The sequence below is a fragment of the Paralichthys olivaceus genome, chromosome 16 (genome assembly GCF_024713975.1).
Source record: "Paralichthys olivaceus isolate ysfri-2021 chromosome 16, ASM2471397v2, whole genome shotgun sequence".
In the NCBI taxonomy this organism is placed as follows: domain Eukaryota; kingdom Metazoa; phylum Chordata; class Actinopteri; order Pleuronectiformes; family Paralichthyidae; genus Paralichthys; species Paralichthys olivaceus.
Window position 1 is genome coordinate 15,891,234 of NC_091108.1, and position 24,208 is coordinate 15,915,441.

The 24,208-nt window shown below is 41.3% G+C and overlaps 1 protein-coding gene across 6 annotated transcripts; it reads right to left on the reverse strand.

Moving 5' to 3' along the window:
- Window positions 1–40: 40 nt before the first annotated feature.
- On the reverse strand, window positions 41–17,377 carry sgip1b (SH3GL interacting endocytic adaptor 1b). 6 transcript variants are annotated; one of them, XM_069511858.1, is made up of 23 exons: window positions 16,930–17,377; window positions 11,810–11,873; window positions 11,607–11,649; window positions 11,103–11,159; window positions 10,714–10,771; window positions 9,986–10,161; window positions 9,410–9,421; window positions 8,447–8,471; window positions 8,271–8,334; window positions 7,947–8,017; window positions 7,785–7,859; window positions 7,624–7,692; window positions 6,780–7,541; window positions 5,912–6,033; window positions 5,581–5,731; window positions 5,395–5,451; window positions 4,962–5,073; window positions 4,625–4,780; window positions 4,320–4,452; window positions 3,995–4,197; window positions 3,538–3,602; window positions 3,123–3,281; window positions 41–3,037 (listed from the first exon to the last, which is right to left on the reverse strand). In XM_069511858.1, exons 1-23 carry the CDS (start codon window positions 16,937–16,939, stop codon window positions 3,015–3,017), a joined length of 2,667 nt encoding a protein of 888 aa, XP_069367959.1. In that variant the 5' UTR covers window positions 16,940–17,377; the 3' UTR covers window positions 41–3,014. The 6 variants fall into 6 exon arrangements, with proteins under 6 accessions (XP_069367959.1, XP_069367957.1, XP_069367958.1 ...); XM_069511856.1 differs by having other exon boundaries at window positions 3,123–3,302; XM_069511857.1 differs by having other exon boundaries at window positions 3,123–3,287; window positions 16,930–17,376.
- Window positions 17,378–24,208: the final 6,831 nt, after the last annotated feature.

Sequence of the window (24,208 nt, forward strand, 5' to 3'; positions counted from 1 at the left end):
ACTTTTAAGTATTTGAACAAATGATAGGGAGATACATGTCTCACATTTCCTCTTCTTTATTACCAAGTAAAACAGGTATTACATTATATTGATTTTTCATATATTTATTTTCAAAATCTTTGGATGGGAAATTTACATGAAATGTTTGCATATTCTGTGTCTACCGCAGTGAAAGGAAAACAGCAAAAACAGTTGTAGAAAAAAAATTAACTTAGAATAAATCCTCCAATACTGGAGAACTTCATGAATTCTCATAAATAAGGCAAAAGAACAAAAGCGTTGTCAACAGAAACACGTTGAAACATTACTCTAAACTAACTGCAAAAAACTTGCTTTGCTTCCTTTTTTCTGAACCAAATGAAATTTTACACCCAAGCCCAAACTGTGAGTCAACACATCGAAACATTCTGTAAAATGTAACGTTCAAACACAACATACCAACGTGTGTGTGTGCGTGTGTGTATGCATGACGTGAAGCCACGCTTTGTTTTGATGAAGGAAATTTAAGGTTTTTTTGTTTTTTTCCAAGTCAAACACAGGAGAATGTCAAACACCTATATTTAGATGCATGGAATGGGAATATCAATGAGCACATGCCAAATGTATTGACAATGAGCTTCTGAAGGTGCATCGACAACAAAACAGAGAGTGGAGTTTCATGTGAAGGCAAAACGTCTCCTCTCACTGCACAATTACACAATAACACGTATAATGACCTTGTTGAAATGGATAAACTGGTATTGCATTAATAAAGACTGTTGATGGACAAATGCAGATTTCATGCGGCACCATTTGGAGTTATTCATCCACAGTAACACTTCTTTGTACAAGAAACCCACATGTAAAAACAATAGATGCAAAAAAGTGATGTTACACAGAACCTAATGCATTATGGGTGCTGACATCAATTAACCAAGAGACAACCACAGACACATCTATATGCCCAGAGAAATATTTGAAACATAGCTTTTTTTTATGTACACTTTTTACACTTAAGTTTTTAAATATTGCTATTAGAAAATAATGATAAAACATTTATTCAACATGGTGGAAAAGGGAGAAATTAAATCAGGGACACTAGTAGTGCTTCCTTCTTGATAGATACTCTGAGGTGTCCCCAGTAATCCTCGTCAAAACCTCTGTCCAAGATCACAGTCGAAAGGAACTGGCCAAGTTTTCAAGCAGCATTGAATGTAACTCCTACAATCGTCAGTCCAGGTCCCTCTGCATTTCTCCTGAAACTTAAAGCTCCTTTTCACCACTGTATGGCACTCACATCCGGCTCTGTGTGTATCAAACATCTTAAGGCCCTTTCAAACATAAATCCTGTAGCATTGACAGAATAATTAGCCCAAACCTTTCTAGTGAAAGTAGCAGCTTACGTTACTCATCATATCAGTTCATTTTTACAAAATCTGGCCGATGACTCGCACCACCACTAATACCACTACAGTCCTGTGATAGGTGACATTTTCAATGTATCTCAGCATTGCACTTTCCCACAGTGTAGCGCTTTCGTTCTTCAGCAGGTCAAACTGCTGCAACTGATTTACTGCCACGATCAGCCCTGTTCATGGTTAAATGCCACAGTAGCAGCGTTTAATGTCAAATAGTATGACATATATGTACTACAATCCTGAGCATGGGAAAAAATGGTTTCCAGCACATGAATTATATTTTGTAGAGAAATTGTCACACAAAATTTAGCATTTGAGCAAAAAAGGTGAATGTGCTCCATAAATTAATTTGTTTGTTTGCTTTTAGTCACATGAGGGCACAATATCAACCTCTCTGTGCTCCAGTTTCAGCCACGCACAAAATTCAGATGAATATAAATCCAATATCCACCCTGTATTTTATCTCCAACTCCTGACAGAAATATCTTGAAATGTAATTTTAGCAGATAAATGCTCCACTATGTTCACCAGTGTGTTGCTAACTTTGTTTTTCTGTGGTTTAGTAATTGGCAGGTAGCGTACCGGTGGTAAATCACTGCTTTTTGCTGTGGAGTGAATTATGCTAGCAGGTTGTAAACCAAACCAAACCAAACCATACAAACAGCCCCAGTGATCATTAATATTAAAAGTAAATTTAAAGTTGAATTTAAAAGCTTGAAATTGAATATGAGAAAAGTTCTAAAACTGAGTCAAACAGGTTATTATTGATTTAGAAGCAAGTAGCTTTATGTAGCACAGAAGTTTAGATGCTTAATTCAAATTGCTCTTTTCTGGATGACAATTTATTTACAAATATAATTTATGTACTTGCAAACAATGTTTTTCAGTGCTCAAAATGTACACATATAATTCCCTTTCAAAAGATAACATGTGCTGCAGGTCATTCTGAAACTGTAACGCAACCAATCACCTTTAATTGCAAGACTGATAGATGGGCTGTGACATTTCAAAGGCTCATCTCAACAGAAACAAAATCTCTGTTCGGACGACTAAAGATTTTTCACATATGGTGGAAAAAAATTCAGATTTGGGGTGGCAGTGTAAATCAGGTATTACTATGTAACATATAACTCATAGGAATATAACTGCAAAGTAATCTTATGCGAGATTTTTTTACATTTCCATTCTTTTCCACCTTGTTTAAGATTGTTTTTATATTATATAATCTATTCACATTATTACAGTGCATTTGCAAAGAAAACCAGTTAGACAAAAGGAACTGAAATGAATAAGGCTGGATCACTGCATGAATCCACAGTTATGTCAACAATAACAAAGAATCATGGTTTCTCTATACTTTAATCTGTGAAACCCTGCAAGATTCTCACGTACACAGAACTAAGGATTTGTGTTTACTTGCATAAACTCAGTTGGTCTACTGAATATGACGTCATCAAGTCAAATATCATGTACCTGTGTTGTGGTCTCTTTAATCTCAACCATTCATTCCAATGGCTGCTAAAGATAAAGTTTAAAACACATTAAACATGAGATGGGTCCATTGTCGTCACAGTCAAAAGCCATTGATTCTCTTGGATCCCTTCACAAACAGGTCCACTAATTATCCGCCAAATATTTCCCTGTGGAGCAAAAGGAAATAGGTCAGGAATCAAAGTCATTAACTTAAAAGTTAAGGTCACACACATTTCTGATACTCAGACTGACCTGCAGCAAATCTCTTCTTGACCAGTGATAGCCGGTAGCCAGTGCCAACCAGCTGGATGTCGCACCCTGACAGAGTGCTGCCCTCACTGGTAAACTGCACCGCCAGCTGGGACGGTTTACAGGGACCCTCTCTCATCTGGAACCGGCCCAGGAGAGCCCCTACTCCTGCAGGACAAAGAGCTGTGAGATGAGAATGCTACTTGGTGATTATCTACCTTTTCGAATTGCAACTCACCAGTAAAATCACGCTGGTGCACATGACCGACCCATATATATATATGTGTGTGTGTGTGTATGTATATATATATAAAATAAACTTCCAACAAAAAAAAGCAGTGTTCAGTGACATATGAAATATGATGAGAGCAATGGTTAAAAAAGACTTTACAAGAAAGTATGAAACACAAACACCCACCTCCATTGTCAGATCTATGAGAGAGACTGGGAATCTTCCACTGTATTGTCTGCTGCTCTGGATTCCTATAGGAGTAAATAGGTGTTGTGTTACAGAGGACAAATAGATCGGATGTTCGTTTACACAAAAAGGAAATTCAATTCCATGCTAATAGAGAAAAAACAAGAGATAGTGTTAAAACGTACAAGGTTTTATGTCCACAATGGATTTTTTTGATTCTCTTTTAAATGCACATTAAAGGTAAACAAACAACGTGCAGCGACATGTTTATACAATTTGCCTTAATGTAGGGGTAGGAAATAGTGCAAGGCTGGTCTTAACCTCCCTACTCGTAATAAAGATGCAATATACACAATATAAGAACAGAAATTACACTGCAGGAAATGAAGGCAGCTTAAACAGTGTATTCTAAGTCCTCTCCCTGTTAAATAAAAACACAAATATAAGTGATCCTCACCAGATGGCAGGTGGGATCATGGCCTGGAGTTTGGCTGGGCCTCCATCCACAGGTACCAGAAAGTGAATGTTGTGTAGTGGCACAGGAGCAGCCAAGGCCTCAGTGTTGTATTTGTAATCTATTCTAAGGTCTGTGTTGGTGGCGTCACCTCGCCAGCTCAATGCCAAATTCAGAGGAGTGGACTGGATCCCTTCTGCTGACACCTGGGATACAGAAACACAGGACAGCCAGATAGATGGATGGATGGAAAGGCAAGGCGAATTACACAGGTAGATTCAAGGTGCTGGATGGATAAATACCAAAGATCCAGTAGATAGATAGATACCTGATATTTGATCATATCCACGTTGTAGTAAGTTGCCTGAGGCTTCTGTTCGGCCACTTTTTTCAGATGGCTCATCAAGTTTGGCATATTTACCCAGAACTCCTTGGTGTCGACACTCTCTGTCGTGGTATCACTAAAGGATGAGATGTTAGATTCAGACAATCACTAGTTAGATACTGGCTGTATATTATGCATTATTTATCATAAAATGAAGGCCAGTAATTATTTTTTTCCAGTTCTATAATGACTATCTGACAAAAGTAGTTTTCTGTGTGTATGAATGCAGCTTCGATACATGTTCTTACCAGCAGAGCAGCTGTGGATTGGGGAGGACCTGCTCCAGTCTGTTGTAGCTGCTGATGCTAAAGGTGAGGATGGGCTGAGTCGGGTGGCTTGAAAAATGCCGGGTGATGCCCGCTGGGAAAGAGAGCACCATCTCCCCTGTGATCTTCACAACACATCTGGACCAGTGGGAGAGATAAGGCTGCACTTAGACATTGCGCTGAACAATAACACACAAGGGATCAAATGTGGAGAACAAACTGTATAGGGTAGCCATCAGAAATGTATCCACTGGTCTGTAAAAGTTTTGGCTCATGCATTGGTAATGTCACACTGTACGATTAGGAAATCCAGGCTTACTTGCTGGGATCAGCGCCTTTAAAGTAGGCATTGATGGTTTCTGTGAAGGCAGCAGCCACTGGCAGAGTGTCTTGGGGTCCCATGGTGAGTGGACTGGGTCCTCTGGAGCATCCTGAAGAAAACACACAAAAGATTCTTTTAAAAATAAATCAAAACATAAACCACATATTTTACTTTGGGTTGTTTCATATTTGCACAAACGTTTAGCCATGGGTTACACGCAGACAGGGGAGTATAAACAAACAAGCAAACAGTTATAAGCAGAACTAAACCCTCCATATTGAATCTGGATTATATGTGAGTGAGCAACACACAGGGGGTGGGTAGCAATATTTGGGCTCAGTGAACATGAGCAAGACGGCAGGTAGAAATACGACAGGTGATTTCAGTACATGCACTGATGGGACTACAGGAGCATGGTGGCTCAACTCACCTTCAAAAGCTAAATAAAACCTGCCATGGTCAAACCATACCAGAGGCTGTGAGGCCTCTGAGAGAGAAGAGACATGAGGAGGAGAGAATCATGGAGAGGGACAAGGCCGTGAGGCAAGGACACAATGATGAGCGACTGACAACATGGACTCAAACAACGGAGATGTAACACTGGGGGAAAATATACCTGTGGTGGATATGTTAAGGTCCCTCCCTAAGGTTGGAGTGGACGCTGCACTCTGTGAGGTAATGGAGGAGATGGAGGAGGAGCTCTCTGACCGGGCCAGGGGTGCGAAAGGAGGCGGGCTGCCCGAAACTGGCGGACTGAAGGGTCGAGTCTGGAGACGGAAGGACATACTGAGAACCTGCTGTCTATATGAGTGCGAATGAAGAAAAGGAAGACTCATAGGGAACTTATTTACCTGTTTCATTTAAACATCACATTGAGATGTTGTATCAAAGGACACAACAGCAAAAGGAGACAGAGACAGAGAAATGAAAGGACACTTCATATGTACCAGGTCTGTGATTGGTTTCCCAGGGGGCAGCTTTGGTCGCGAGGACGGTCGAGGAGGAGGAGGTGGAGGAACTGGGCTGCCTCGGGACTGAGGTGTGGCCGGACGAGCTGGAGACGAGGGGCCTGTGGCACACACCAGTGTCTGTGGTTAGCACTGGCTTCAGATCACAATGAGAGGGTTTTATTTAACATGAGCTCCAACGCTCAGCTCATGTGATTGTCACTTTGTTTGTCTGGTTTACTGTCTCAGGTATTTGCGTTCACACAAACTCCTCCTTCTGAGAAAATATTGAGAAATTCCGGTGTTCGGTGCGTGTCTGAAAGCTGCTTGAGATTCCTTTTGAACTTTCCTGAGAACCTTTTTAAGCACATTATACTGGCATGTTGATTTGTTTTATTACAACAGACAGTTCAAATCGAGTAATGAGTTCATATTTCTATTTAGACAGAAGTGTCATTTAACTGACATAACAGTTAGTGCACCCCACCTTTGGAGAAAATGTTTTTACAGTTTGTGCTTATGTCCATACGTTTGGTAGGTAGTAAACCAGTGTCAGATGGATTATAGCTAAAGTTAGCGTAAAAGTAATTCCTATTATATATTATATTTAAATATATTTATGGCATTTGTCAGTAGTGTAATCAGTGTTTTCGTTTTATTTTTAATACTATCAACTGTAATAATAATAATAACAATATAAACTGTACTAAACAGATCCCAAAGAGGAAAAACATCTCGAGCAGCTCTATGTGATTGATTGGTTTCAGCTGGCGGAACACTTTATTTTGGCTTTTGTTCACAAAGTTTATATTCAGTATAATCAGATAACTGATAGTTCTGACCTTTAGAAAGTGACGTGAGTACTCACCGCTGCCTGAGTACGGCCCGGGGGAAGACATGATAGACCTGTAGGTGGTTGGAGGGAGAGGAGGCGGTGTGCCCCTGAAGCTCGGCATCAACTCTCTGGGTGAGCCCACAAAGTCTGGGATATCATCTCTCAGGTATGCACCCTCTGGGGTTCTTTTTCCTCCTGCAAACCCCAGGACCAGGGGAGAGGTGACCCCTGCCCGAGGAGACCTCCGCTCGGCTGGCAGAGGGGGTACAGGGCTGATGGGAGCAGGGGAGGATGAGTACGCTGCAAACAGCAGCACCTCTTCGTCGAGCGCCTCCTCATCCAGGCAGACCGGGGGCGATTTAGAGGGAGAGAAGTCAGGTGGCAGGGGAGGGGCTGGCTCATCTGGAGGAGGAGGTCCGAGCACAATAGAGGGTGGCGAGTCCGGTGGCGTGAAATGAGGAGGAGACCCGGGAAAAAAAGGTGGAGGTGAAGGCGGGGGCTCGTCTGGTGGCGGTCCGGGTGAGAGGCAGGGCGTGGAGGGGGTGGACGAGGGCGTGTCTGGGGCAGGAGAGTCCGGTGGTGGAGGGGGAGCTGGTTCATCGGGTGGCGGGGGTCTGTCATCTGTAAAGGTTACCCATCTGGGTGACACTGCGTCCTCGCTGGTTTGAGGGCTGTCGACGGGGCCAAACACGTCGTCGATGTCAGGGCCCGGGGAGCCTCGGTAAGAGGCGGGGGACAGGACGTTCAGGTAGATGGGGGCAGAACTGCGAGCTACTCTCCCATTGGGTAGATCGGCTGCAGTTAGAGTGAAGGAGCATTAGATCTTAACTCATAGGATTTGACTGTAGGGCTGATAAACAAGTAAAGCAGAACTCACCGGCCGAGTCTGACGGATAACCATAATGACTTCTTGATGGAATGTTTTTTGGAGGAAGCGGAGGAGGAGCTGCAACAAGGATGACAGGTCAGTTATAGATCATAGATGACATCATTTTTTAAATTATGTATGGATATAGCTCCTCGTACAATTTAACTGACCTCCTGTTGGGAAACTTATGCTCAGAGGAGAGTCTGACCGTGGTCTTGATTCTCCCCACATATCAGTAGGAACCACTGTGATGACAAAAAAAACAATCAGTATCCCCTCAGTAGCTGTATTTGTTGAAATATTGAGTTATTTACTCTTGATAAGGGACAGACCATCATATCTGGCATATTTGGTCTCTGAAGGCTGCCCGAAGAAGGCAGGAACGTTCTGTGATAGCCTGTCACTGCAGAAGGAGAAGAACAAGAAGATTATAACTAAGTGACTTGTTTATGTCAATGGAATAGCCTTTATTCTGAAAAAAGAAATTAAAGTAAAAAAACAATGTTTCTGTACAAACACCATAAGATAACAGATTATATTGTTTTGATAGTTTGACAACCTCATCATGACTGTCAGTTTTTTCTTAATAAGATTATTACTATCAAGAGGACTTCCTGTTTGATTTCGGTTTGGTCAGTGGAACACTCATCACACACCTTGGCATCTCAGGCGCAGGACTTGGAGTCGGGGTGGAGCGTCTCGGTCTGGCAATCTCCTCACCTAAGAGAAAGAAAAAGAAAAACTCAGCTGTTGTTCTGTTATTTCTTTATTTGACCAAATATGCATTATAAAGCTAAAATTGGGGGGGCAGTTTTCAAACTGCTGTACTTACAGGACAAATTTCTTTTTATCTGTCCCTGTAAGAGAGACAATCCAAAACAAAGGACAACGTAAGGATACAGATAATGAAGAGTAAAAATATGTGCATTGTGTGACCTTTAATACTTTAATACAAATGCTACAGAAACATGTCCATTTTGAGTTATTTTATTCTTCTACTCTGTGATGTATATACTTTTTAAGGGAGATACAGAGATCACAGATATTTTAACTTCTATTTGCATAGGAAATACATAAAATCAACACTACAACTAAGATTTTCTGTGTACGCTTGTTCAATTCTGCACTGCACAATACAGAACAGTTCAAGCAGCAGAGATCAGAAAGCTGCATTTCGGGCTGCTTGCCTCCAAACAGCCAGCAGATGGAGCGATGAACTCACCGGGCTGCGTCTCTGAGACCAGCAAAAAGGAAGAGAGAACAGACCTGGGTCAGAGAGTGAGTGACAAATCAGTCAAGTGGACACCAACTTAAACTGCACATAACGCACGTCTTTACTTTCACCGCAAAGCCTTAATAACACCCTGGAGATTATGAGGACAACTGCAACGTTGTCTTATGAGACCAACACGCCTATAGCAGCACACTGGCAGTAACAGGTCGCTCGGCATGTGAGCTCCACTTAGAGCAAATCAATAGGTTTGGAGCTAATGTGTGTGTTATGATAACTGTGCATTATGTAATACACACGCTTTGCCAGACAGGTTCAAGTAAAGCTTTTGCTGGAAAAGAAAAAATGAATCAACAAAAAGATGTGATTTTTAATTTCAGGGCCTAAAAATGGCACAAACACTGAGAGCAGGGTGAGAGCATGCGGGAAAAGAGTGGACGCCATTTGTAAGTGAATTATCACGAGGGGGGGGGCACAGTTTATCAAGCATTTCTGTTAAGTGAGCTCATGCCATGCACTCTCTCTCAGGAGTGATACAATGATGAAAATGTGTGACAGGCTTACCGGACTTCTCTTCTACAAGACGACGGCAAAACCATTAGAAAAAAGACAAAAGACAAACACAGAGAGAAAGTTAAATATACACAAGACATTCTTTACACATAGATGGTTGACATGACTGCTCCCGTAAAGACAAGCCAAAGTGTTATGATCGCCCCCTGGTAGCTTGTCTGTTAGGTCATAAATCACACCTCCTCCTTGTTAATGTAAAGGACATGGACCAAACTAAAAAGTCAAAGCACATGTAAAATACTATTTTGTCATTTGAGGTAGTTCTTATCACGCTGATGTTCCAGGGCTTATTTTCCTCATAAGTTTGGTTTGAATTAGTTATATGATGTCATGATTGACAGCTGAGACTGACGCAGTTGGTCGAGCATGAGTATTGGTGGGACCCTGCTACCAGCACTATGGGATGTTTTGCTTTTATTTCTGGATAGTGGGAGGAAGTTGAAGTGGAGAAACGTTGTTCATCATCATCATATACAGTGTATGGTTAAAAGATACAAAACTGTGTACGTGTGCCTTTAGTACATAATAGTAGAACAGAATAGAAGAGTTCTGATCAGCAGCGCTCACCAGAGACGGAGAGAGGGCCAGGCCGCCCACTGAGGCTTTTAGCTCGTCCATAGATGGAGGGACACACTTGGCACTGTCCGACACCAGCGGCTTGATCTTGATTTTGAACTTTTTCCTGCTTTCGTCGTCGTCTTCAGAGTCGCTGGAGGAGAAAAAGTGCTTTCCTTTGGAAGCGAGTGAACGCTCGTCAAGGACAAAACAGAATAGTACACAATGGTATACGAGAGATGGAGACTAATTCAATCTTATCAATAAATCCTTTTAAATTTAGAAATTTGTCTCAGTCATGTGCAGAGTAACGCCGCAGCTCAGGAGTGAGACATCTGCTCCATGTCTCCATCTGCTGCTAAACGACACCCTCGGTTAAATCATCCTGCTCAGGGGTAGTGTCACAGCGCAGCTCTCTGTGGATTTAATACAAATACACAGCTGCTGACACCTGCGGGAGCAAAAACTTAAAATACCAGTGAACTGTGGGACAGTTGTTAATGAGAACTGTGGCTCAGTGATAACTGAAGAGTCAATCCAAATATAATATAACTATAACAATTTCTTTGCCACTGCAGGGACACCTGTGTAATATGGCAAGAGAGGGAGGAACCATTAATTTGGCCTATTTGATTCTGAGCACTCCACAAACGAGTCATTCAGCCAAACAGGTGGATAGTTTTGCAGAAGTGTCCCGACTCTGCTCCTGCCGCTGCTTCTACCCGTCGCTAAAAGGATATCATCGCCCTCGTCACCGGGCCGGAGGCTGAATCCCTCATCGTCCACATCCGGAGAGGCCTGCGGCAGAGAGGAGGAGAAAAGAGACAAACATTTAACAGAGGAAATGCCAAACTCTTTTCCTTTGACCACCTCTGTATATAGATGTGGATCATATTTCACAGATGTCTTTCCTGAGACACTTGACTTCCTGGCTGAAGCTCCTGCTGACTGACAGAATATGCATCTATCGCTCTATTCGCACCGTTTACTCAGTAATTTTAAACCCAGTGTTACATGACACTGGTCGCAACAGCACAACATATATTTAATGCATAAAACTGCAGAGTCTCTGCATGACATCAGAAAGAAGGGGAGCATACACAACAATGAGTAGGAGGATAATACTCACATATCTGTCCCAGTCAATCTCCCCATAGAAACCATTGGGAGCCCCATTGGCCTTTTTCTATTAACAAAATAGGAACAACACATTTTAACACATCATTTTACATTTAAGTAAATGAGTGAGATAAGGGGTATATGTATAAAAATTTACAATCTTTACAAAACAGAGTCTGATTTGGTCAAATCATGAGCTCTGGCAATTTGTCCAGGTATCAAACAATATCACTGGTTAACAAACTTATTTATATATTTTCCTACAATTTACAGCCGGACTTTTTCGATTTTGGCGATTCTTGTTGTACATTTGTGCAGTTTTCCTGTGCAATGAGGATTTTGAATTGTGATTACCTTCACCAAGGGGTTATGTTTTCATTCCTGCTAGTTTGTCTGTCAGTCAACAGGACTACTAAAAAACTACTAAACTGAGGGGTGGGGTGTGGCCCAAGGAAAAAGACAAAGGAGAGGAGAAAGAGAGGAAATACTTTTTCTTCAAAATAAGTACATTTACCTTCTTTCCACTTCCAGCCCCTTCTTTGTCAGGTGAGCTCCTGCTTGAGGTGATAAGAAGAGGGGAGAAATGTTTTCGTTATACATCATGAATTTCTCCTTCAGTCTCAGAACTACAGCCTGTCATTGAACAATATGATGCTTGAGTTTGTGCTGTTATCTTATGTTTATTGTGCAATAAATGTGTTTTCGGAGCAAACTCACGTTGTGTCTGTGTCTTTGTCTTTCTTTCGGAGACCCAGGGCTTTCCTGGTTCGGTTTTTTAGTCCTATCACAGTGAGGGAGAGAGGGAGAGGAACAACAATATCATCAAGAGTTATTTTGACATTTTAAAGTCTGAATATAAGTTCACTGCCTTTTAAACGCATCTAAAAGCAAAAAGGAGACAGGTAACAGGGTGATCATGCACTGTAACAGCAGCATTGAGCAGGAAATAGAGCAATCAGGTTGTTCATATAAATTGATGCATCCGTTTGGGACTCAAACATCCTGCCAGCTGAAGAGAGCGTCCACGTAAAATGAAGCAATGCAGACCGAGCAATTCCCTTAAGTGTCCCCTCCCTGACTACATAAAGTGGAGAAGAAACACGAGCAAAGGTTGATCAATCAGACCACTTCATTAGCGAGATTTGAGGGAGGGTGGGGAGAGATCTGCTACAGCGGCCCGTCAGCCAAACTGGATGCCAACACCCCTGCAGAACTGACATCCAGACAACTGGGGGAAATGGAACACAACTCAGGTTGTGCAGAACTATAATGTTCAATTAATAGAAAACAAAACACACTTCCGACACAATTAATCGATTAATACTGGACCTAGAGACAATCAACCAATCAAATGAATCACACCATAAAAGTGATTTCAAGTGATTTCAACACACGACAGCCAGCTAAGCTACCTGCTCCGTGTGGCTTCAGCTCACATTAGCATGATGATAAATTCACAATAACATAATCAGAAATGAAAATGAATAAAATGAGTTCCATCCATCCATCATCTATACTGCTTATCCTTTGAGGGTTGCAGGGGAGCTGGGGTCAATCCCTGCTGACCGTGGGTTGAGAGGCGGAGTACAGCCTTGAAAGGTCAGCACCGTTAAGGCCGAGCCAGCATACAGGGACAAACAATTCTTCATGATCCCATTCACATCAATTATCAATTAACATATTACCCCAGTCTGCATGGCTTTGGATATACTCCAAACAGAAAGACCCGGGCCGAACCAACAATTTGAGCCACATTTATTCCTATTTTTCTTTTGCATGAATTGGCTGTGCTGCAGGTTTTGCCCCAAATAGATAACTGACAGGTTTACATAACAGTGTTTTAGACGAGCAGTGAGCACAGTTGATTCTCACATCCATACGAGAGCAACAGGGACACATGTGACGGGCAGTTGGGTGGATGAACATTGTGTACTCTACAGCAGCAGCTCAGTTCATCATCAGTTTGATGTGTTTTAAACTGGAACTTACTGTTTGTCCAAAACAGCCATTGTTTGGCTTGATATCTTATTTATGGTTTTTGACTACATAGAGTCCAGTCCTAAATGTTTTCAAAGTAAAACATTGATCTGGTGAATCCACACACTTGCCTTGAAATCCTTATAACTATAAAATTGTGAAGTCACTGCAATGTGGCTCATTCACTTGAGAGGAATCTCTCCCTAGTACTGAAGGATGTGTCAGAGCCTGTGATGTATTAGTAGATCGCTGAGCTGCTCAATAGCACAGATTATTCCTGCATCAGTGGAGACAGCTCTGTACAGTGAGTCTGCCCTGCATGGTTTGTGTGTGTGATGAGGAATAAAAATAGAGAATCAAACTTAAAGTAATAATCCTGCTTATCTATGTATATATAATATACACACAGAAGCAACACAAGCAGCACGGTCAGATTTTTTTTCTGACGGCACTGAACTGCAAAATAGTTCACGTGTTTCAGAGGAAAACTTTTGTTTTTGTAACCCAGATGGATTATAGTCACAACGTCATTAGTATTACTGAGTTAGTGTAATTCATAAAAACAAGACTTGGAGAGACATTTCTTTGAAACCATTTATGGGGACCATAGTGGTTATCTATTGATAACACGGTGATAACATCACATCAAATAGCATATGCTTGACATCAATGCAGACCATATTTCAGTATAAACATACATACAGTTTTTCAAACAGTTACTTAAATCTCTGTTTTCATATGTCTCTGGAAAAAAGACAATTAGGAAAAATTACTTTGAATTGCTTTAGTAATACAATAAAACATATATACAAATAGTTTTTGAATAAAATACACATTTTAATTATTTGTTATCTGCTTGTATTTATTCGATGTAGTGCTTTAATCATAGGTTTGATATACAGTTAGTTTGGGTGATATGCAAAATGCAGTTAATTTTCCATAGATATTTGTAAGTATAGAAGATGGGACATTCCTTTTTATTTCGATTGCCCTGTAAATAGTCCACTGGGACAACAGATGACACTCTGGCTCATAATAGTATTTTGTCTGTTGAGCAACAAGCTCTGTAAAATCTCTAAAATAGTAAAGTATTAGTAAAGTATGCCTCCACCAACCAGTGCAGTTTCTGTCTATGTATTTCTACATAAAGGCCACTGTAACCTTTACCTTTGACAACTGAAAAATAATCACTTTATCTTTGAGTCCACGTGAACATTGATCAAAAGTTGAATTCCCTCAAGTAGTCTTGAGATATGACATTCAAGAGGCACTAAGCCACCAAGACCTTTGATCTTTGACCACTGAAATCGAATCAATTTAACCAAGTGAATTGTACCAGATGTAATGAAATTCCCTACAGGCAGTCCTAATATGTCACATTCAAAGTAACATGAGGTCACTGACTTTGAACCTTGACCTCCAGGCACCAAAATCTAATCAGTTCATCTTTGTGTCCAAGTGAAAATTTGAACCACATTTGAAGACAGTCCCACAAGCTGATCTTAAGATGTCCTGTTTAAGAAAAACATAAACATACTTTGTGAGGCCATTGTGACCTTAACTTTTGACCTTTGGCTACCATACAAATTCTGGCATTCTTGAGATTTCACGTTCACAGGAATGGGACACACAGATGGATGGACGACTGGCCTCCGGCCACATGGCTATCGCCGGCATGGAGGCATGAAAATATAAATAAACTGACTCCAAACCACTTCCACATTTCCCAATAACCTTGCACTGACCCGAGTAAGATTGTGGGTCAATTCTGCTACAAAATATAATCCTCTTCAAGGCATTCAACCTATTTTACTTCATCTACTTCAAGGTCCACTTACTGGCTTTCTTTCAGCAGAAAGCTGTCGACAAAACTTAGTAACTTATGTAAGATTTCTTCTAGAGCTGGTGGCACCCGTCATTCTTCCAGAAGCATTAATTCCACAGTTTCTTTTTAAATTCCTAAAACAGAAAACCTGTCAGTCGTCCACGCTGAGTGACAATTGTGCAAAGGTGTGAAAATTCTGCTCCTGTCACTATTTACACAAACTACATCCGCCACAGAAATGCTGTCTGCTGACAACACCATGTCTCAGCTGCCAGTGACAGACAGGGGATATGAAATCAAGAATACAGAAGAGAGTTAGAAGCAAAGCAGGAACCAGTTATAGTTCTGAACAATGTCCAGACTGGGCATGTCATTACTTTGCCTGTAAACCAGTTCCTTCAGCTACTGGTTTATGCGAGTACCTTTGTGCCACAAGTTCAGTATTTCATTTTCTGCATTTCATTTATTCTATATTTAATAGTTTGAAACTTTATTTCAATGTAACACTACCAACTGAACTTTGGTACCTCCACCTATGGATCACTTGTACCAAGGTATTCCAGTGACTTATGCCATAACTGTGCCCTTTTCTAAGATATATCAACCCTCTCCACTTGGCTGTCACGCATGCTCAGATGATCTATTGTACACGTGTTGCTCATTTTATACGTTGAATCGATTAACTCAAGATGGTTTCAATTTTTTGGAGGTTGGTTTTCATGCAGTCCAAATATTATCTGCAACTGGAGGATAACTTGGGGGAGAGGAAATCAGTACACACTTATTTAAGTCAAAACTGGCCAAACACATTGTCTTTGATACTATTAATGTTTTGAAAAGTGAATATGAATTGTTAAACTGAAGCATGGAACTTAATCCCAGATCAAAATTCTGTTGCAGGACCATAACTGTCTTTTGATATCTATGAGAGGGTGCAATTTGGTGCAGGACTGTTGGGCCTTAGCAGAGCTGTTTGCTAGTTTGTGGGTGTAATGTGATGTTAAATGCATGTATCCTTCTTTTTCTCTCATCCTATTTGTTGTATCTAATGTTGCAAATGAAGCTGCTGCTGTGGTGAGAGATAGTTAACTTCTGATGTGTCTGATGATTGAGTATCAATCTATGTTCCTGAGATAATGCATTTAATGATACTGATGACCCCGCATGCTGCATCAACATGAAGGTGATTATTCCAACACATGTACTGCAGCTTGAGTCCAAATAAAAATGTTGTGATGTCTCTAACCGCAGCTGACAGCCTTTACTGTGTAATTAGCAACGCATGCTAACAAAGGCTGTGGTGAACATGTGACATCTGTGTACAATATGAAGGCAGGCTGACTGCAGGCCTTCAGCTAATAATAGCCACCTTCCATTACATTGGCATTAATGGATGGTAAAGGCCCAGCATCTGTCATGCAGGGTTGGATCTATGATGTAGCTCCTCTTTCTTATGTTCATAATTCACTTAACTGCATTCCACTACTGTCAACTGTAGTATGGCATCCTTTATGCAACACCAATAGTGCTATGTTTAAGGATGATCCTTCCTGTTTTATTTTATTATACAGTGACAGCAGCAGCAGCAGCAGCAGAGGAATGAATGAGTGTAGCTTCCGGGAAAGACCTGATCTCTGCTCAAACGCACATGTATATAACACAGCCTGAGCACGACTAGAGTCAGGTGTATGATCTGCACATGCAAACACAGATGTGCACAGTCACATGTGTAAACACACACACACACACACACAAAATACGAGCAAGGGCTGCAAATGTCCCTCCCATCTCACACCTTCACTTGCATCTCAAATTCAGTTTCTCGAAATGTGTCACACACACAAAAACACACACACACACACACACACACGTCACGCTGCTCATGCACATCTCTCAGTTGTTCCACTCAGCACAGCAGATCACATCCCACATCAGTAGCTTTAATGGCCCACCAGGACACGAGAGGGCAGAGGGAGGACGCGGGGGCACAAATCACGGGACATAAAGGAGGAGTAGGAGTGCACAGATAATTCACCTTGCATCATGGTGGCCGATTCTCATCCTACGTTGCCCTCCGGTGTGCAGGCGGAGAGAAGACGGAGAAACGCAGCCGGTCAGAGGATGCCTGGGCAGGGCATGGCTAATTCCGCACAGCTCCCCCAGCCAAGCGCGATGCTGATTCCCTCCACCCACAAGGGCCCGACTCCCGGCCACCCCGCGCCAGGGGGTGGGGTGGGAGGAGAGCTGAGACAGAGGCAGCGGTGGAGGACACGAGTGCAAAGAGACACCCGAGGAATATGCTGCAGATCTGGGGAACTGTGTGCGCGCGTTAGGCCCCGGACAACCGAGGGGAAGCGGCAGCGACACACGCCATCTCTGTAAAGGGGGGGGGGGGATGCTGAGGAAAGGCAGAAGGAGAAAAAAAAATCAGAGAGAGGCAAAGAGAGAGAGAGAGAGAGGAAGAGAAAGACCGGGAGAGAGAGGGGAGGAGGGAGGGAGGGAGGGAGGGAGTGGGAGGCTTGCTGATGTCACATCTGCACTAAACCAATCCCTGTAACCATGGTCACATGGCTGCTGTCCCCTGATGCCTTAGCACCTCTCTGCTCGCCTCGAGTTGCCTCTACAGCCAAATGCATATTATACAAGGTCTCACATGATGCTGGGCTTTAATTGGCCAAATAATCCCTTGCATATTAATCAGAGTGCATGTAAACATTCACTTTGGTTCATATAAAAAATAATTGGCAGAATTTGCAGTGTCTGTGTCTGTTATTGAGGATTTTTGTGAGTAATATTTATATTTTTTGAGCATTTGAGCTTAACAGGGCAGTGAGGACAAAGTTTCATCAATGCAAAACACTCGACCAACATTCACCCACGTATATGCAGACAAACAGTATAAAAATAGGAGGTCAGGCAGTTTAAAGCCAATAAGGAGAAGAGTGCGTTAAGTCCTTCGCTGAAATCTATAATAAGCTTGAAAATAAAATCTAGCAGAGGAAAGAGGATTCCATGATTTTCAGGCAGCAACTGAACCACATGATTTTGTCCTTGAATGTGTGACACATAAAAGTCCTGATTAAAAGGCCTCTGTCAGGGAGGCATCTGTGGGTGCTTTAATACAAATATTCTACAACTATAGAGAACAGCAACGCAAGGAATTAACATTGCAAGAATGTGTTGTGTTTTCATTGATTTAATGATATCATTGTAATTGATCTTGATGAAATAAATCTGACATGGTAATTATACGAGTGAGAGTGAAATTTAGTGCAGATTCAAACTAAAAACATGATCTAGTGAATTTAAATGTGGTTTAAGGAGACTGTTGGGCCTTGGTGGAAGTATTGACACTACTCAGTACCATTCTAGTTATGTTAATATATTATATTGTTTTGGTTTGTGTTGTGGGGGTTGAAAATAAAAGTCATTGACTTGTTTGATTTGGAAAGGTTTCTCTGAGACAAAAATCCTAATTTAGAGCGAAATCAAATTATAACACATTTATTGTATATGTTTCAAAGGAAGAGGGACAATGTGTTGCTTGTAGTGCTATGATGCTTGTTTTGTTTACTCATTAGCATTTGAAAGAAAATACAGATGATGCTGTACACACTACTGCCGGTGGTTTCACACTAGGTGGTAGTAAAGTGTAAGACAACAGAGGTATGTTAAGTTAAAAGCAGTTTAACATGGAGTAAAACAATGGCAGCTGTACAATGATGACTAGGGAAAAGTATTCAACATGTTTGTGGTGAGTAACACTTACTGTAAAGGGTTGAGTTTGGTGGAATTACATTAATTCTAATTTAATCATTGGAAAAGGAGTGACCCAAAATTGTATATCCTAAAATCTGATTAATTAAACGTGTTCCTAAAATTTAAAGGGGTCTTTTAAGTTTGTTCACAATGCATTAATACATATTTCAGACGGTGTTAATACAGAAATAAAATGTCCTTTAAGGAGAGATTAAATTAAATGTTATAATGGAGGTTTGTGAATAATGAGGATAAATGGGGAACACTGATGGAAGAGAAGACTGGAGCGACAGTCAAGCCTCGGGGAAGCCTGCAGGATATGGAAGATGAAGACGATCGAGACGTCCCACAGGAACCTGTATGAAAGGTTTACTTGGGATAAATAACCACGTCCAAAGCACAACTGAAAAGACGCTGGAGCTTTAGCCGACACATTGAAATAATGTGGTCTGAGGCTGCAGTTAGAAGCTACAAACACGAAGAGGCCAAGAGGAGATCGTTTGTCCAATTTAAACAAGATGGATTTTGTTCTGTGGAAAAACTCTGAAGTCTGACAGGTTTGGGTTTTTTTCCAAGAAGCAGTTAGACAAAAACTATTTTCTCTGGAAAAGAGGAATAAACTGACTCCACACAACCTCAGCCTGCAAGGTTGTTTCTATTGTTAAAAATGTGTCACACTGGAGGACAACAGTGTGTCTTCCACCGCAGAGTGCACGCTGTCAGCTGTAATCATCACACAAGCACTACTCGGGGAAGGAGGAGGCCTCACATTGTAGCCTGGAAGAAAGAGAGGCAAAGGACAAACTATTCCAACAATGATGTGAGTGTGTTACACTTCAGCAGGAAAACTGAGTTATGGCCGCACACACACTTCGATGAGAGCTTTGGTGTGATTATTCAGCTGCTTTGATAACGGCCGTGTTTTGGGCCATTGGAGCTGAGTGACTCACCCTCTCTGATAGAGAACGGACAGATGGGGAATGGGCAGTTAGAGGATAGTGTTTTGGCGCATGCTTGTGTGTGTGTGTGTGTGTGTGTGTGTATGGAAAGAAACGTTTCTACTGTGGAGGTCATGGTGTATCATCTCGCCCTCTGCTCTCATGCTAAGAGATGATTATATGTCAGTGAGTAGAGTGTAATGTTAGAGATTGGGATCTGATGCAGACACACACTGTACTTAAGACTATCACACTATTTGGATTTCCATATTTCTTCTTTCAATGTCCATATCTCCTTCTCTTTATAGCTCTATTAGTGTATTTATCTCTCTGTTTATCTCTCCATCATCTATCTCAAACTCCTATCTATTTATCTTTTAATCCATCTCTCTATCACTACATCTATCTATATCTATATATTTCATACTGTATGTTTACTTTGCAGTAACCAAGGAAAGTCTTAAAAGCAGTAACTACTGGAAGCAGGAAACAGAAGCAGACACCTTCATCAAGTCTCATCACTTGTTTAGTACACTCTTCTCACTGCTGAGGTTTATTTGTAGCTGCTGTTGTCACCTTGAGTATCCTGGTAGTAACTGTTAATGAGCTTATCTAACCCAGCACAACCCTCCAAGAGCTGCTCCCGTGTGCTTCTCCTCAACCAGCTCCTTACATAAGATGCCAGCCAGCCAGGGGTCAGAGGTCACAGAAGCTGGGATTAGCAAGGGAGGAGTGGATAGAGGAGAGCGCAAGGAGAAGGAGCAGGGAGCTGTTAGCCCCATGTTACTGTTACTATTGGACACTGTGAATCAGTAACACAGGGGTGATTAGAGAGTATGAATAAACCCCACAACATCCCAACGTTAATAAAACTGAGAGAAGCAGTTTAAGTGAAACAAAGAAAATAGCGAGCACTATGGAATGACAAGTTGTCCCTTTCTGAGGACTGTACCTGCAGGAGACAGTGACAGGATTACAGTGCACTGTAAATCCTCTCCGACTGTGTGCAGCTCAATACCACCACCTACTGAAGGACATTACTGAAGGGCTCTGTTTTTCATTCTAGAATAATCATGCTAAGTTATCTTCCTCCTCCTCATCATTATTATTATTATTATTATTATTATCATCATTATTATTATTATTATTATTATCAGTGTAAACTGCAGAAGGACAGGGGTAGTAGGGAAACAATCTCAAGAGGAAAGTGTGTTGTGCAGTTCAGCTGGAAACAGTATTGTCTCAGTCAGAGCCACCAACTTTTGGAATAGTTTACCTGTTGACTTAAGAAACAAAAGTTACTATCCAACCAAGGCTTGTTGCAAAACACATTTGTGAACACGTGTGATAGTTTCCCTTTATTTATGTATTTAGTTTACATGCATATTGTTGCTTTGTATTAAATCGGACTGTTGGATTCTATCACATACAGTGCTTTCATCATGGGTGGTTTTATATTACCATGTGTATTTCAATCATGGGTTTGTTGTGCAGTTATTTTGACAGAGTAGGTGAACAACATGCAATAATTGGTCTATGCACTAACAATTCCCCTGGATCAGGCCTCTACCCCTTCTGAGAATCATTTATATTCTATAGAAAATGAATAAAGTTCCCCACCATGCAGAGCAATGCAGGCGTGGGAAATGTCCTGCAAATAGAAGCTATAGCAATAAATACAGGCTATATCTGTGTATAAACAACATGAATATACCTTGAGGACAAGTTGACCACAAATGTTCATACACTATATCTTCCATCAGAAATATCACAGATCACAATGTCTGCCTGGCAACAAGACTCTTCATGGATTAGCAGAGTGACGGCATCAGCGCAGGTCATGTTGGTGCTGTCGGCCATGGTGAGCTGGTGTATCCTTGCTATCGCTCAGTTTCCTGCCTGGAGCTTTGCTTCCAGAAGACAGGAGGCTGGTCAGCTTCCACAGATGATAATTAATTACTCAGCAACTTTAATCCACTTGTAACAAAGGCATGAGGCTTATCACTTTTGGAAAAGGGGGCAACTCATAGTAAGAAGGTGCCTGGTTGAAATCCCATGGACTTTGCATGTTCTCCCTGTGTGAGTTTTCTCCAGGTCCACAGTCCAAAGACATTCAGAGATTAATTAGACTTGAAACTGACCATAGGTGTGAATGTGAATCATCTATTGTTTCCGTATGTTCACCCCTTGATACACTGGCCCCATGTCAGCTGAGATTGGCTCCAGCTTCCCTCAGGACCCTAAACAGAAAACCAGTTTATGTGATTTTTACCAGGAGAAATAATTGAAATTTGAAGTTGTATAAAAGCAGAATATAAATCTATGGTAAATACTTTACATCTGATACATATATTTTCACTGCAGTCTAACTTGGCTGGGTTGTCCCCATCACAGTCACCACCACAGATGTTTTCTCACACTATAAAAATATATGAAGCACCACAGAATAACAGTCAACTGTAGCTTTACTATACACAAGCTGAATTGATGCCATCTTGCTTAATTAGAAGAGTTAGGGTTCGGGCAAGCTTTCTCTCAGTGTTATAAAACGGTTCAAATGCCATTTTCTCCGCGCTCTCACAGATTCAACATGGTGCAGAATACAGCCATTGTTACTGGATGCTGTTTGTAAGACCACAGAACACTTTCTGCTGGAGGGTAGATGCAGACGATCTAAGTCTGCTCTCTCCCATGAATCCCTCGCTTGTTTCATCCTCCTCCGGTTTTATCAAGAAAAGTTAATATCAGTAAATCGCGCTTCCATTTTATAATTCTTTATTTGTACCAACTGGGCATGGTTAAAGCTCCTCTGAATGTGGTGATTGTAAACAGGAGAGTGATTTGAGTTTCAGCAATTATGTAAGAAGCTCTTAGCAAAATGTTACAAAGACAGCAATAAGAAAAAGTGAGGAAAAATAACACAGATAAATTTAGCTTTCCCTGGAGAAGAAAAGCAATTTGGCAGAACAGAATCCGTCTCTATGCTGAACGCTCTTCCCCTCCAGCACCTGTTTTTATGGAGCTGTTAACAAAGAGACATTAAGTGTTCACAGTGTTATGACCATCTCTTAAAGTCACAGACTTGTGGGTGTCAGCTGAGCCGGAAAGCTAACACAAAGACCTACTGAAATACCATGCCCTTACATAAGAATGGTCCAAAAGATAAACCAGTAATCAACAGCAGCAACAAGATGGAGTTTTACACTGGTCTGAAGCAAAGATGTGGACATTTAGGCTGAGAAGACCACGTCTACTCGACTGCTGCTGGAAGTTGTTCTTTCTTTATGCCACTAGATGGCACAAAAATACTATCTTCACACACGAACAGCCTCTTCCAGTTAGATTCAGTCAAAGATGAAACTAAAGCTTTGGAGTCCCTTCAACATTTTCCTACTACTGATGAAAATGTCATGTGACGGTGAAAGCTACAGTGATGCAGCTTGTGTGTGCAGGTGTGATGGACGGGATATGCCAGTGAAAGGTGTGTCGGCTGGCCTCTAACTGTGGAGCAGGAGGTGGCAGTGTTATACGCCACTGAATAACCAATTGTCTCTGGGCAGAAAAGGCTGAACACAGAAATGTGGCGAAGGGAAAAAAGGAGCAAGGAGGATGATGTAATCCTTTAAAGGGACATTCACAAAAAAAAAAAAGACATGGCAACAATGGATACAAAGCTGCAGTGGGGCTGAGATGAGCATAGAGACGTGTAAATGTTGACGATAATTTAGGGCTGCAAGTGACAATCATTTTGTCGAACGAAACAATCACAATATAGTCAGACATGCCAATTTGTGTTCACCAGAGGCCAAGATAAGCTGGGTTTGTCTGACTTGCAAATGAAAACATTCAGATATTACATTTACAATGACATGCACATGTTTAGCTTGATACACAGCCTTTAAGAATCACTTGACTGTTACATTTTCTTTGCATAACAAATGCATATATTTATATTTATTTATCTGTTTGTGTTTTCAGATTTTTAAACCAATGGAAGTGATGGTGATGGCAGCACACTTGGTATCTTGAAAAGTGTATGTTCTGTTTTAACCAGCGTGTGGGCACAGAGATTATGTTGTTTTGTGCACAGCTGATGTGTAGTGAAATGACAAAGCTGTTGAGTCACTGAATCCATAAAAAATGTTGTCACTAAAAAAAAACAATTACTTGAGTATCTATATAGTTGCTGATAAATGTTCTCTTAATGAATCAAGCCATTGTTTCAGCTCTATAATCACTAGTGTGTTTATGTGTCTGCGGCTGTAACACAGTAAATCTCTGGATGCACGTGGGAATGTGACGGGGATTTTAGCAAATTACGGGCAATGTGCCACGCTGCACTATTATTAAAAATCGTAATGTCCTGAAAATGATAGCCGTGAAGTTATGGATATTAACGTGACATTCAATCTTATAGATTCAGTGGCTCGCAGCTGTTAGACATAGCTGCATGCATGAATCATATTTACTGAGTCACCCACCAGTCAATAAACAAAAGGCATCAGGGAGGAACTGGCAGAACATTGAAAATTAACAGAAAAATGTTTAACTTGACAGGGCTCACAAGGTATTCTGAAATCGAGCTGTGTTCCTTTCAGGGAACAGATACATCCTTTT